The sequence below is a fragment of the Podarcis pityusensis genome, assembly GCF_964106645.2.
Source record: "Podarcis pityusensis genome assembly, chromosome: 7".
Taxonomy (NCBI): Eukaryota; Metazoa; Chordata; class Lepidosauria; order Squamata; family Lacertidae; genus Podarcis; species Podarcis pityusensis.
The window spans coordinates 37,559,072-37,575,358 of NC_138031.1; the positions used below are offsets into that span (position 1 = coordinate 37,559,072).

Consider the following 16,287-nt stretch of genomic DNA (forward strand, 5'->3'; position numbering starts at 1 on the left):
GGGTACATAACACCGGAACAGTGGAACAATGCTATTAGTCAATCCCCACTCAGTTTAAGAGAGCTTTAGAGAACGTTAAAACCCTTCACATTGAGAAAGAAAATGACTCCCCCTCAGTATGGTCCAACATTTCTTTTATGCCACCATAATAATAATAATAATAATAATAATAATAATAAAAGAGAGAGCTACATTTTAAATCTATTGCCTTGTGTTTGGGTTTTCTATGTGCAAGTGGAGTAGTATATCACATTGGGTGCAGGTGGAACGCATATTCTTACCTATGCGCCGAGAATTGAATTCCCTTTATCATTTCCATTTAATTTTGCTCAGTTTACTGGAGAAAATACGTTTTTGTTGCCATCATTACTACAGCTTGACTTGGGCAAATGAAGTTATCATCTTTTTCATTGTATATCATTGCGCATAATGAACCAATTTCTGTAATGTGCATATTGGCTGATTGGTGGTGATGGTGCATACATCAAAAGGAATACAAATGGTTCTTCACAGGCTCCAGTGACCCCAGAGTGCCTGGAGTAACGTTAAACTTATTTTGACTTGTAAATGGAGGAAATGTGACATGGAGGTTATAGAATAAGGGCATATATGCATCTTCCAACTCTTGTTTTGACATAGTACTGCCTTCTTTCAAAGGAACATTTTATCTCTCTCTTTTTTTCCCTGGCATGTTTCACCTTCCACTAGTTATTCATTCAACTTCTCCCTAAGAGATGAATTATTATTCAGGTACATATCCACTGGCAAGCCCCGGGGGAGTTAATCTCTTGCTCTTTGCTGCATTTATGTGAGCACATCTAGTTTATAAGTCAGCTCTGATGAAATGACTGTGGGGAAAACTGATGTAAATAAACTTTTAAATATATATATGTTATATGGAAGTTATTAGGAAACACAGTTATCCACTGATGGTTCCAAAAAGTTTCTTTTTTAAAGAAATGTTGCTGGATAACTTTGTGTTCATAAATGTATATTGGGTTGATGACCTAGAATTAGTAGAGCTGAGCCTGCTGCAGGTAATTTCTGAGACCTTGCATAGACTTCTCTCTAGGGCAGAGATGAGGAGTGCAACTCCCATCCTTCTGGGCTCAATGGAGTTGGAGTCTCACAGCACCTGGAAGGCCACAGGTCCCATGTCCCATATCAGTTCCACAGGCGTTCGGTAATGAGTCTGCTTCATCCTGCTTGAGATCTATAGAAGGAGCTTCTGTGTAGCTGCAGAAAAGCCCTCTAAATACAAGTCTTGGTTTGTTTTTACTTATTTTATTTAACAAATTTTATATATTGCTTGATTGTAAGTAGAACCTCTAAGAGGTCTACAAACAGTAGTGTAGTCAGTATCACAATGTCATTCACAAATAGTGATGTGATAATTACTGAACAGTCTTCATTACTTTTCTTTTCGAAGTAATAATAATAAAAGCCATGTCCCCCTCCTTTCTCAGTGTCCTTGGCCATACTTTGGAGGAGATGCTCACCTAGGCACTTCATCTGCTCTTGTCCCACCCTTTCTCTCATTTCCATCTACCACTCAATGCCTCTCAATGGGCCACCTGGAATGAGCAATGATTCATATGCAAATCAGCTACAGAATGTAGAAACAACAGTAAGGACTTGGCCATGCCTCCTCTTATCCCACTGCTTTCTCCCAGGGAAAACTGTTCTTTAGTGATCAGTCAGAGCAAACAGCAATTCCAGTTTTCCCCAGATTGCCATTTGTTCTGATCTATCGCTAAAGAGCGGGTTTGAGAGGGGGAAACTGCTCAGACCCATATCTAGAAAGCGTGGCTCAAGCAGAAAACTGCTTGGACCTGTGCTTTCTAGGCTCGGCACAAACAGAAATGTGGGTGAGCCCAAAGACTTCAACTCAATGAGAATGAAGGTGAATGCAGAGGCAAGAGATAGTAGGAGGAAAACAATGGGGTCAGGGAGAGAGAGAAAATATTAAGGATGCATTTGCATGCCTTCTCAGAGGTAGTAACTACATCATGCAAGTCAGTAAGTGGTATGTTACATAGCTGGACATATTCATGACAGGAAAATGTTTGTCTAATTCCAGGCTCTTGTTTTCAAGGTCATGTACAACTTCTTGTTTTGACTTGCCTTTAGGTTTCCATTGCTGTGTCTTTTATTATTTTACATTTGGGCGAGCAGAAGAAACTAAGAGCTTGTTGCAGTTGAGCCCTGCTTTAGTCTTTACATAAGCATCTGCTTAGCCTCTGTGAGAACAGAATGCTGGACTAGACAGCCCTTTGCTCTGATTCAGCAGGGCCCTTTGTACATTTGTAACCATGTCATGCATTCATTCACTTTGGCTATAATGCTTACAGCACTAACAGCCTTTAAGTATTGTCTGGTGTTTTGTTTTGTTTTTTTTCTGAACAGAGCTACAATGAACCTGTGGATGTTAAGGTATCCCAGCAACCTCAGATGATGAACACAAAGCAGTCAGTATTCCATGGATCTACACAGCCTCATTCGGCATTGTATCTAAGTTCCCATTACCACCAACAAGGAGGAATGAATCCTCACATAACAGCCATACATCCCAATATTCCTAGGAATATAGCACCTAAGCCTAACAGCCAAATGCCAGTGACTGTTTCCATAGCCAATATGGCTGTGTCTCCACCTCCATCCCTTCAGATGAGTCCTCCTCTTCACCCGCACCTCAGTATACAACAACACCAGCCACTTACAATGCAGCAGTCCATTGGGAACCAGCTACCAATGCAGGTCCAGTCTGCTTTGCATTCACCTACAATGCAACAAGTAAGTCCTACCTGTGTTTTTAATCTCTGATGATGCATTAATATTTGTGTTACTTCCCATTTTTGCATTGGCTCAGAGTTCCAGGTTTCATATTGCAGCTGCGAGTTATGATCCCCAGTAATCTGCTTCTCCCTATGGAGGAAAACCAGATGGTTCCTGTTCTCTAACCATATAAAAAGTCACACACGTGTAGACAACTTGCAGGCTAGCATGAGCAAGGCAGAAGCTTAGCTGGTTATTGTATGTGAACCTATCTTCTTCCAAGCTTGTGGCCGCTTTGTAGCCTTGTTGAACACAGGAAGTTGCCTTAGCTTGAGTCAGATCATTGGTTTGTCTACCCAAGTATTGCTCACTGTGACTAGCAGTTCCTTTCCAGACCCTCAGCTGGAGATGCCAAGAACAGAACCTGGGACTTTCTGCATGCAATGCATGTACCAAAGTCCTGATGCCCCACAACCATGCTACTTCCTTTGTGATAGCAACAAGTGAGCTAGTTCATTGCATAGAAGTAGGGAGATGCCAGGAGGTTCTGCGCTCTTGCTTCCCCTGACCATTTCTGGTGTGTATGTGAATGCTATTAGAACTTATGCAAACAAAGGAGAGAAATGTTGTGGCAATTAGAGCTATAATTCATACCATTAATCATTCTGAATTCCAGTACCGTGTTTTATTCTTTTTATTCATCAACAACACTTAAGAGGAGTCTTCCCCTAAGCTTACAGCTCCCATATCTCTGACCATTGGCTGTGGAAGCTGGGCCTGATGGCAGCTGAAATTCAAAACTTCTGGAAAGCACCCAGTCAGGGGGAAATGAATAGTAAAGTTCAGATGGGCCTTATTCTACATTGTGTTATTTCAACTAGAATATCAAAGTACTGGTTCCTCGGCCCCAAAATGAAAGAACTCCATTATTTTCACTTGATATTCTCTTAGTCTTTTCTTTCTGATATACTTTTTTTTAACATTAAAACACAGGTTATAAGAGGCATACCATCAATTTATATTGCAGTATGAAATCAGTAGCATCTTGTTTGTGGACTTTTGTGACCCTGCCCTCAATGCTAGGCATTATTCAGATGTTTTCATTTAGTGTGCACTCAGGTGACCAGAGCTTTTTCCTAAGCGGTGTCAGTTAATTTAGATTCTCAATATATGAAGGTTTCCCCAATTATTTCCTCCCAATGTGCTTTAACTTATATATGTTATAATGAACCCATTATGTTGCTCATTCACTTAGATTCATTGCCCCTCTCAGAAGTTTCTCACAGGTCACCTGTCAGATATTACCTTCTAAATCATGAGCTTCATTAGAAAAATGCAACCTAAATGAAGTCTAGCTAAATTAGTCACATTTCTTTTGATTTTTCATAGGCTAACAAGACATTTATACAGGAATTTTGTGTTCACACTGAAAACAAAAAGCACTACAATTCTTTTTTTTAAAAAAAAACACCACACCATACCATTTCCCCACATCTTCTAGAGAATTTGGTAACAGAAACATTGTTGCCATTATGTGTGTAACTGTCTGGTTTTTGGTAACACAGATACTCCTAAAATGAGTGATAGATACTCATAAAATGAATCAACAGTCCCAATGAAATTCCATTGCTGTTTTCAATAAAACAGAACAAAAGTCGTGTATAGGGAACCCAAGTCTACCTACTGAATGTCTACTGTGTGTTTGCAAAGATTTGCAAGCACTCTGGTTAACTTCCTAGAATATTGAAGTTCATGGATCTGACTATGAGCCAACTCCCTTCTCACCCATCCCATTAAGACCAAACTGCCTGCCTGCCCTGTGAAAGACTTCTTTCATACAGCTTTTTGTCATTTATTACATGAGTGGTAACTATCACATACCTCTATCCTGTGCTAGTATGCTGTTCATTCTCCTGTTCTGTCACACCAGCCTTCCCCAAGCTGGTGACCTCTGGATGTTTTGGTCCGTAACTTCCACCATTAGCCTCAGCCAGCTTGGTCAGGGATGAGGGAACTTGTAGTTCCACACCATGCAGAGGTCACCAGCTTGGGGAAGGCTGTGTTGAACTAGAGATAGAAGTACTGATCTACTAAGCTGTTGTTTTTCTATGTTACCATGATAGAAGGCCTACAATTCCATTCTTTATTTTTATCACCTCCGTTGCAATGTGATCACATGGGTGGCCTTTTCAGACATTGCAGCTTCACTTCTTCCGATCTGTTTTTATCCCGTCAGTTCTCGGGCATGCTGCATTTTCACGACTCTTTATTTCCCCTGCCCTCCATTTCCCCCCACGTACCATGTTTCTGAATGTGGCTAACAGGCATGGGGAGAGGGAATCATTAATATCTGTCAACTGTCCTTATAACCTTAAGGGAAAATCTTTGTATGATATCACACAGACATATTTTCAATTTCCTTGTGTAATAAACAGATGCTTTAGGATTTGGATGCAATTTAAAGGTTTAAAAAAACATCACATTGAGATTGATGAATAAATCAGTTGTGAAGACAAAAACATTGATGCCTGTTGAAAATACCTCTCCAGACAGGCAGGAAATGAAATTAGTTCCCGGTAAAGTGTAGAGATGAGGATCGCACTTTAGGTTCTGCTGCAGGCTTTTTAGTACTTGCTACAGTCGCACACAAAAACCCCAGCTAGGGATACAGAAATCTAATTAAAGAGCAAATGTCCCGTCTGACATCAAATTAATCTTTATCAAGTCCCCTATTTTTATTTCAATCTGGTGCAAGAAAATGAAACTTAAAATTCGAGGCATGTTGCAAAACAGTTGCTGATTTTATCTTGAGCATTACGAAGCAAAACATTTGGCATTGTCTCATTAGCCCACAGAGCATCCATTTTCTGATATTTTTTATTGCATTGTTGTTTGCAAAACCCTTACATGAAATTCTATTTAAGCCATTCTGCATCAGAGTGGCACAAGCGTCCAGTGAATATTATAGACTGCTTGAAACAGTAGCCAAGAAATTTGGCCTTTTGTTAGCTTTGCAATTCTAAAATTCTTCAGTTATATTTTGTTAGCTTTGGCTTAAACCTTTTCGGCAAATATTAGAACAGCAACATGATTTCCTGGGTTGTGGGAAGCTCCTACATCTGTTCTGTTGGCTTGTAACAGGGGAGAAGGCAGCCTTCATTAATAAGGAATCCTGATAACCCAAGGTTCAAAGAACTATTAATTATGGTATGACATATTTTGTTCCTTGTTGTTTTCAATCAGTATCCATAACTGTGACTGCTTTTGTACATAGGAAAAACAAACGAAATAAGAGCCATTAGTCGAAATTCAAGAAAAGCCACTAATCAGAGCTGACAGTTCCAATATAAGCCTCAAATTAGACAGTTCCAAAGCACTTCCAATATAAACATCAAATCACACACTTGACAGCTGAAGGAGCTATACTATACGAAATATAGGCTCCATTTGCATTGTCAGCTTTAGTACATGCTTTGACTTAAGAATACTAAAATCACAATTTAGTGAGACAGTTGTTGTTTGTCTGAGGGTTGAAGCTTATAGATGAGCATGTAGAAGCTTGTAGACAAGTCAACAAAGCAGGCACAGCATTGTATTCTGATTTAGACTGTATCTTCTGCATGTGTAACCCCTAATTGAAATTGGGGATTTATTTTGAAGTAAGGAATCATTGGATCAGGTTACTAGTCCATTTGAATTCATTTGTAGCCTTGGACAAAGTATTCCATTCACTTGGTTCCATAGGGTCATTGGAGAATATTTTAAAACTGATTTTTTTTTTAAAAAAGGGGGTTTTCAATTGACCCATAATGTTGGCTTTGCCTTAACTGCCTGGACACTTGGTTTTATTTCATTTATCTAAAATATTTCATTTATCTAAAATGTCACTAGTGCCCATGTCCTGTGAACTAGTGACATTTTAGACAAAGCGAGCAAAGGGTGTTTTTTCCTGGACTATGGGCAATCATGGGGAAGTACTGGTGCTTGGGGGAAAGGCAAGTGTTGCAATTAGATTACCGTATTTTTTGCTCTATAAGATGCACCAGACCACAAGACGCACCTAGTTTTTGGAAGAGGAAAACAAGAAAAAAAATATTCTGAATCTCAGAAGCCAGAACAGCAAGAGGGATTGCTGCACAGTGAAAGCAGCAATCCCTCTTGCTGTTCTGGCTTCTGGGATAGCTGCGCAGCCTGCATTCGCTCCATAAGACGCACACACATCTCCCCTTACTTTTTAGGAGGGAAAAAGTGAGTCTTATAGAGCAAAAAATATGGTATATGTGCAGAGGCCTCTGCTTGGCTGTTGTGGGAAACAGGGTTCTGGACCAGCAAGGATCTGTTGGTCTCACCATAAGCTTAAAAGATGGAGAAAATAGAGGCTAGAGAGAGAAGGCGTATCTATAGGTCATTAGGATTGGAGGAGCTTCCATGTACTTGGTTGAGGCCATAGCCCTCCACCCCAAATCCTAAAAAATAATCCTTTAGAGACAATGCTTAGCTCTGCCTGAGCAGTACTTAGTGCTCAGGGTTTAGACATAAACGGAAAGCATTTTTTTTTGTGTATGTGAAGAATCTCATTTTACATTTTGAATTGCAAGAGGACTTCTCAGACAAATTACATTCAATTTGCAAGACATTAGTGCGTTATGAGATAGGCAGATTTGTATTCTGAAAACTTCAGAAACATAGTTTTCCGAGACCCACTTCAGATAGCAATCTCAAAGACTGGTCAAATGGAAAATCTGGTTAACAGCTATGGCATTTCCTGAATATAGATAATGTAGTCACAGTGACTCATGCTCTGGTAACCTTCCATCTGGATTACTGTAATGTGTTTTACATGGGGATATCATTAAAAAATGACCTGAAAACTTCAATTAGGGCAGAATACGTCTGACAGAGTGTGGTCTGTGACAACCACAAGGGACCATGTAACACCAATACTGAAAGATCTTTATTGCCTGCCTATACGTTTCTGAGCTGATTTTAAGCTGCTGGTGCTAACATGTAGAGCTGTAAATGCATTGGAACCCAAATATATGAAGGCATGTTTCTCCCTCTATCAGCCTCCTTTATCAGGTGCCACCATTAGAGTCCCACCAAAGGAAGATACACCATGTGGTGACATGAGATAGGGCCTTTTCTGTGGTGGTTGTGAAATACCCTCTTCCTGGAAGCACAACGGGTGCTGATTTTGTTAGCATTCCAGTGCCATGTAAACATATATCTGTTTCACAAATCCTTTCAGGCCTTTTAGTCTGGCACTGCAGTGAAAAGGACCGTAGCTCAGTGGTAGAACATCTGTTTTGTATGCAGGTGGTCCCTGATTCAGTTCCCAGCATCTGCAGGTAGGGCTGAGAAAGATTCCCTGTCTGAAACCCTTGAGAGCCACTGCCACCCAGGTCAGACAGAATGGCAGCTTTTAATGAGATGTTCTTTGAGGTTTTCTGTTATGCTGGTTTTATCATTGCTTTTATCTGCTCTTTTCACTTTCTGTTTTATTGACTGTGATTTTAACAGAAGCATAACCTGCCTTAAGATCATTGGATGAAGGGTGGGACTAAAATATTTTAAATAAATAGCCATAATGTTACTTTGACTTTAGTGCCAGTGAACTATTTAAGAAAGAATTTGCTCAAGGGAAGTGAGGATCTGTGAAATGGGAGTGCTAGTTCTCAGCAATGGTTTCTGAATATCGCTTAGGAGCCACAGTTACATCTGCACCAATCCTATATTTTAGGTAGCAACATTAGATTTCATCTTATGGTAGAAAAGTGGATCCAAGTTTGTTAATAATGAACTCCTCTTTGTTTTTTAAATATTTATTATTACATGTATATTTCAACTTTGTCTCCAAGGATCTCAAAGTGCTGCAAATAATTCTTCCCTTTCTCAATTTATACTCACAACCACCCTATGAGGTAGGCTAGGGTGAATGGCCCAAGGTCACCCAGTGGGAATTTGTGCCCTGGTCTACCATCCACTCTAACTACTACATCAAGCAGACTTAAATAATGGGATTTCAAAAGAAAAAGCAAGAGTGTTCTAACAACTCTCCATTTATATGTTAACCTCTTGGTTTGAACTAGGCATTTATTGTATTTGCCAAATGCAAACAAGGGTCATAAAATGTACCATTTCAACCAGATAGGTTCTACGTAGCAAAATGAAACCTTTATTTTAGTTAGTGTACCTCCTCCTGATGTCACCGGGAGGTTCATCTCTGTTCTCTTCTAGTCAAAATTGGTGGGTGTATAATAGTGTTTCTGCACAAAAAGTGTTTCTAACCTTTCAGCAATGCTCTCTGTATATTTAAGCTAAATCCTGTACTGCAAATCAATGCATACCATTCTTGAAAATCTGATCTACTCTGCTGATTTTGGCAAACAGCATTTAGGCATTCTCACTCTTGGCTGAAAACAACAGCAAGTTGGGGTTTTATGCTGCTTTTGCTACATTAGTCCAACAACTGTTAAAAAGCCTTAGCTGAATTTTTGTGTAGTTGAGAAAGAAGTGCAAATAAAAGAAGGAGCAGATGGTCCTTTTGTGACTGAACCAAATAAAAGGGGTTTGAGAACAATAATTGTGAATAGGTGTAGTCTAATAAAACACTCAGCCACCTGCTGCCTGCATCCTTCAAAAAGATTCTGTTGCATATTCTTGGAATTAACTAATAGTGTATCCTTGGGTTGAATCGAAATACGAGCTGTAAGAAACACACAGACCTTTCTTTTATTTCCCCGTGTTGAATGAGTTGTTTTTCATGGCTTTAAAATGTCTCTGTTCTTTGTCTCCGAGTTCTACACTATTGCAGTGTGTTATCTAGCATTTCTTCTCAACCAATTAAAAAAAATGTGTGTGGTTTTTTTTCTCTTTTGGAAAAGCACAAGCATCCTTCTATTTCCTTTTCTTTTTTTTCAAGTTTGAAAATGTAGAAGTACAACATTGGTACTTTGTCAGAACTTTCAGTTAAGAGGTTAACTTCGATCTGCAAACCCTATTTTGAATTCTCCCCCCCCCTTTTTTTTTTTTAAGGGTTTTACTCTCCAGCCTGATTACCAGAATATTATCAACCCAACATCTACAGCTGCGCAAGTTGTTACCCAAGCGATGGAATATGTTCGTTCAGGGTGCAGAAATCCCCCAGCACAGAGTGTGGACTGGAATAATGATTACTGCAGTAATGGGTGAGCAGCCAGTGAATGCCACCTTGTGTTGAGTAATATTTATGACAAAAGCTGGGCAACAATTGTGGCATCTATTTTTATATTTATCATCTAGCTCAGATTACAGGGTTCTGATGCCTTTGGTTACTAACAGATGTCTAGTGAAAATAATAATAAACAAGCAGTGGCTTGCTTTACATCAGACCAATATATTTTACTATTAGGGAGACTGTTATTTAAGAGAACAAGGGCTGCAGTACTGCACATAATTAATTGCAAATAAGACTCGCCCTCCACTGAAATCAATGAGAGAAATGGAAAATTGTGTCCAACCACTCACAGTAAACAGAAGAGAATATTACCTTGATAGCCACATACTTGTTGGCAGCTGTCTGTCTCGGGAGACAATGAAGGAGTGCACATTTGGGGAATGAAGTCAACCTGCTGGAAGGTTACAGTGGCTGTAGAAACCAATATGAGAGAGACATGTTTTGTTGCAGCTGGGGCAGATGAAGGCACCCAGTTGTGCTGCTGCAGATGCACCATGGTGTTTCTTCTCTCTGCACTTCTCCTAGTGGTCGCAGACTACATACTCCTTATCCAATACAGTGGTACCTCGGGTTAAGAACGTAATTCATTCTGGAGATCCGTTCTTAACCTGAAACTGTTCTTAACCTGAGATACCACTTTAGCTAATGGGGCCTCCCGCTGCCGCCGCACCGCCACCACGTGATTTCTGTTCTCATCCTGAAGCAAAGTTCTTAACCTGAGGTACTATTTCTGGGTTTGCGGAGTCTGTAACCTGAAGCGTCTGTAACCTGAGGTACCACTGTAAACGAAGATCTACAAATTTGGTGGGGTTCATGGCCCTTTCCTCCTCACAGCAGCCATCCCTGACTCTGTACCCCATCGCGTCTAAAGTGATAGGGTTCTGGGATATTGGTCAACTTGCTTAACTAAGGAAGAATATTAAACATGTCTAATACAGGGATGGGGAAGCTGTAGCCCTCTAGATGTTGTTGGACGCTCTTATCTGCCAAATGCAGACCAGGGTGCTTTTCCCATCAACCCCAGACAGGATGGCCATTGGTCAGGGGTGATGGGGATGATAGTCCAAACAACATGTGGAGGGCCAGAGTTTCCCCAGCATTAGAAAGAGCATGTGCTTTTCTGTTTTCATGTGCACAGCCAAGCAAAGATGCTTTGTGTCCAGAGCATTTATGTTCAAAGACTTCTGGTGGGAAGGGGCAATCAGACAGGCTGGTTTATAAAGGGGCACAGGCTTACTCTCTGCTGGGCTGAGGTGCTCCCTGGAGCCTTGGCTAGAATTGCATGCCTGTCTTTGGCCCAAAACTGGGGGACTTTGAAGAGGAGAAGAGGAAGAGTTTGGATTTGATATCCTGCCTTTCACTCCCCTTCAGGAGTCTCAAAGCGGCTAACATTCTCCTTTCCCTTCCTCCCCCACAACAAACACTCTGTGAGGTGAGTGGGGCCCAAGGTCACCCAGCAGCTGCATGTGGAGGAGCGGAGACGCGAACCCGGTTCCCCAGATTACGAGACTACCGCTCTTAACCACTACACCACACTTTGCTAACACTTCTGGCCTGCTTAAGATATCAAAACACTGATCTCAAGGCTTAACATGTGGTTTTGAATGTCAACATTAAATGTAATTTTCTTTTCTCTCCCCCTCCCCCAAATTCTTTCTGAACAGGGCCATGCAGAGGGACAAAGCTTTGTATCTTACCTGAACAGTTTGGGAAAGCGCCTCTTCTTTCCACTGAGGAATGCAGGGAAGTCTTTTCATCCCAGATTGCTATATGCAGTCAAGGCAGTTCTGCATTTATTTAGAAAATATAAGTTGCTAAGCACTTAGGACTATTTAAGCTGGTGGGTCATTCACTCTGGGGGGGGGGAATAGTCTTGCTCCTTCCTCCACCCCCTTGTTTCTTTTTCTTTCTCCTTCAGCATCCTTTAAATGGACGTTGCTTTTCTTGTTTCATTTAGGAAGGAGGCTTGGACCATTCAGATTTTATGTTGGTTTTTATTTTTGCTGTGAAGTGCTGCGCTAGTAACTGCCTTAGCAACTGTAGATGTCTTGGATAAAAGTCCTGGATTTTCCATTGGTTTTCATAATGGGTGTTTATATGAAACTACTAAAGACTTTTTAAATGGCTTGATGTAGCAGTCATAGCAAGTTTGTAAATAGCATCTATGTTACACTCTCCTAGAGTATAAAATGTGAATGTTTTTGTAGCTAATTGTAATTTGAAACTGGCTCATTCCAGTTTATTGATTTCACAAAGGGGGTTAAATTGGCAAACATTCATATTTTTACTTCATTTTTAAGCAACTGACTAATAGTTCTATATTTTCAAACTCTTTGAAAGAAAAAAGGAAAATTATTCCCAAATGAATTTAATTAAACAGAAATTGGCTTTCTGTCATTAGTTATACAAAAAAAAAGTTTAGTGTTGGGAAAAGAGCAAACACATTTATTTTGTACTGCCTAAAACTGCTTTTTTATCACTTTATGTGTAATGGTTAGTAAACGTCATTTACGTCCTCTTATGTATAAAATGGCCAAATGCTTTCTTGATATTTTATTAGATGCTGAAACAGATTGGAAACATCTAAATTATAACCTTTACATACAGCTATGTATTATTGTTTCTTCATACTGTGTCTGTATTTAATCTTTTTTATGGAAGCTGTTGCGCCTATTTATGAAATAATAAATATAGGTGTTTGTAAGTAAATTTGTTAGCATCTTAAAGAAGATTTTTTTAAAACTACTTTTATTGGCATCAATGTATTTGCTGCTGGTGTGAATACTTTTAGTTTAGTTTTTACAGTGATATGAATAAAGCCAAACCAGCTTTTCATGGCAGAAAATGAAGGTAATCAACATTTATTCTATATTTCCTAAGTTGATCTGTGACCAAAAAAATAAGTAGAGGGGGGGAGCTAAATCCTTAACAAACTTCCCTGTATCTCTAGTCACAAGTTACCTAGATCACATTAGTGAAGACTAAATAAGGAGATATAGAGTATGTCAAAAGTCTGATGTGCACAGGGACTTCCCCATTCTCTTCTATGAAGGGAAGCTTTCTGCACATAGGTAGGAATGGTGTTACATGCACAGGTCATTCCTGTGCCTACAGGCAACAGCAAAGAAGCCCCTACATGAGTGCAGCTCCATATAATGTATTGGGGCAGCTGGAGCAGCGCCACTGATTTAAATGGATGCCTTTGGCATTCAGAGAACATTCGCCCCAAAAAACAAAGGTGAATTATAATGGAAAAAAGAAACCAAAATGTAAAGTTACCAAAAAATACTTCAGTTATGAAGGCAAAAAGGGCTAGGTCATAATTTTTATGAGTAGGAAGTAGCAAGAACAGGGCTAAATTCTTCAGTAACCACTGAATGGCCCAAGAGTAGAATAGTGATTAAGAGAGGCCAAAACTGAGTATTTTTACCACTTAGATTAAGGGAAGCCCAACATAGTACCCTCCAGATAATATTGGACCACAGCTCCCATAAACCCTGACTATTAGTCACATTGGGGATGATGAAAGTTGTAGTCCAATACTATCTGGAGGAACCACATTGGCTACCCCTTGGTTTAGAACATGAATAGTTAATGAATAACCCATTCTGAGATGAATCCATCCACGGTCCTCCAAATGGGAATGGGCCTACTTAGGAAGAGATGAATAAGGGATATTGTAGGTGTGTCAAACACTGCCAGTTCTCCCGTCTGTATATTGACTATGCCAGAGACAGAGTTAACCAATCATTCTCCAATTAACATTGAAGGTAGCACTCTTAATTTTTGGACCCTATCTTTGTTTCCTTAAGAGTTCTCCTTCTCCCCATCCAAACAGAGCATCAAATTATGTTTTGAGCAAGCTGGTGCAATTTGTGTTTCCTTTTGTCCACTTACTCTTGGCTACAAGCTCTGCCAGGCAATTCATATCTCCTGTTTGGGAAAATCTAGTATTCTCATCTTAAGGGATGCTCAGGGTGGCAAACTTGTACTGGTTAAATTGCGAATCAGCTGGCTTCTATTTCATATGTGAAATAGAGATATTGTGTTAATCCAATCCAAAAGAAAAAGATGTAAAATGCCTGAAAAGTACATTATGTTTGCTTTGAAATGAAATTAGGCAATGTACAAACTTGAATCACTTGAGCATGTAATAACTAATAAATAATGCAGATCAGATGTGATTATTCAAATGGCTATAGCTGAGTTCTAATTTTCTTGTCTTGAATCCATATAGGAAGTCACAATTACATTCACGGTTTTATAGTCTCTATGTTGAGTACTTTAGAAATAAACCAGCACTAACAATTAGCTAATATTTCCCATTAAATTCTGTTATAGTAAAATTTCATTTCCCACTCAGAATAATTCTACAAAGAGAGAAGCAGTTGGCAGTTATGGGAATCAGCTTCAACAGGATTTGATGGGAGAGTGCTGTGTTATCAATATCTTTGCTAGAGAGGCTGTGCTGTCACAGAATACCATTTATTAATTTCAGTAGCCAACCAAGGTTCAAACTAGAAGCAAATATCAATGTCAATAAAACGTATGTCATAATTAAAGAACTTCTGTGTGGTGGTGTTGCTGTTCAAGTATATACTGGAGGTTAAAACCTCACCCCTTTACACTGCTTGGAGGTATTTTAGTCATGTTTCCATAGAGCAAATGGACATTACATAACTGCATGAGTGGTTGTTCCCTAACACACATTCTCTGGAAATTTGGCCTGATTAGTGCAATGTGCTATTTCACATTATAACTGCACAGGCAAATGTCCAGCCTAGAGATCAAAATAGCAGTCTTGAAAATGAGAGTCGCTATTTACTTGCCTAGAGCAATCAGCTGCCCTTATAATAACATCCTGAATACTCACCTAAATGTCCGACTAAGTGCATATTTGCACACCAACCACTTTTAAATATGATTTCTATACAGTGCAATCTTATATTTAGCTACCCATAAATAAGTCCTACTGAATTTATGTATCTGGAAGTGAGTATAAGATTGCAGCCATACCCATGTTATCAAGCTTAGGATATCCTTTCTGGAAAGCACCATGCATTTAAAGCATTTTGCATGTTAAATATTGCATCACTGGTAAAATATTTTGAATGATAGGTGGAGGACTAAAACATATATTTCAAACTGCAGCCATGAAAATAGTATAGTTATATGAAAGATGTCCACAAATTATACAAGAAGCTAGCAACCCTTTCAAATTTCAGTACCCAATGCTACACATATGCATGTCAAATAAAGAGACCCAGCATGCAGTGGCGTAGCAAGGTCAGCTGGTACCTGGCGTGGAAAATTTCTTGTCCCCCCCCCCCCCATGCTAGAACAGAACATTTGTAAGTAGAGATGAAAATGTTTGTCATCAACACTGACAACTTGGGACTTTGGGGGTTTTCATGCAGTATCCTGCCAGGTGTGAAGCAGCGCATGTGGTTGATTTCACCAAAGGCAAACATGGGCAGGAATGCACAGGAACCAGTAAAACATTTACCCAATGCTGGCAAAGGATTTCATCAAGGTTCATCACTTATCTTAGAGCACTGGTTTAATGTTACAGGACTTCTGGCAAAAAAAAATAAAAATTGTAATCCTCTTATCACTACACATGGCACAGTGTATCCTCCTTGGCAGGGTTATTTTTCTATTTTCAGGCATGCTAAATCATAAGTGAAATGTAGTCCTTTTATGGAAGTAGAAAAATTCCCAAACTTTACTGTTGGCATTTTAGAATTCTGTCAAGGTTGCTGCTAAATGAAAAGAAACCCACCACTTTTTATGTACATCAGCACAAATTGATATTAACTGGTGATCACATTTTGCCAAGGACTTCATACTTGGAACATCAATTCATTCATGATATGCTACATTTTAAAAGGGGTTTAGAAAATTAAACGTTGAACCAGCAAACATGAGGCGGACCATAAGGGAACATGCATTTACTGTGTATTTGTTATGTTAATAGCTCATCTTTTTCTTCAAGGAGCTCAGGTTGGTGTACGTGGTTTCTCCTCCTCATTTAATCCCCACAGTGCCCCTGTGAGGTAGGTTAGGCTGAGAGGCAGTGTCTGGCCCAAGGTCACCCAGTAAGTGTCATGGTTCAATGAGGATTACACCACATTGGCTCCCAAATGTACGTAGCTCCAGTCTATTCCAGAACAAAGGGTTCATCGTTTAATTCAAATTTACATTGAAACCAAGCATAATTGTCCTGGTGGGCTGTCAAGGCAAATATTAATTTGGCAAAGATTAATATTGACTTGCTAAGATTAGAATTGACTTGT

At 39.6% G+C, this 16,287-nt stretch overlaps 1 protein-coding gene across 3 annotated transcripts in view; it reads left to right on the forward strand.

Moving 5' to 3' along the window:
• TOX (thymocyte selection associated high mobility group box) overlaps positions 1-14,556 on the forward strand; it is a 187,567-nt gene extending 173,011 nt beyond the window's left edge. For all 3 annotated transcript variants that reach the window (XM_081013452.1, XM_081013453.1, XM_081013454.1), the window contains 3 exons: positions 2,407-2,793; positions 9,811-9,962; positions 11,656-14,556. In XM_081013452.1, the coding sequence (XP_080869578.1) occupies positions 2,407-2,793; positions 9,811-9,962; positions 11,656-11,692 (576 nt within the window). In that variant the 3' untranslated portion in view covers positions 11,693-14,556. The remainder of the gene's footprint in view (positions 1-2,406; positions 2,794-9,810; positions 9,963-11,655) is intronic.
• The last annotated feature ends 1,731 nt before the right edge of the window (positions 14,557-16,287 follow it).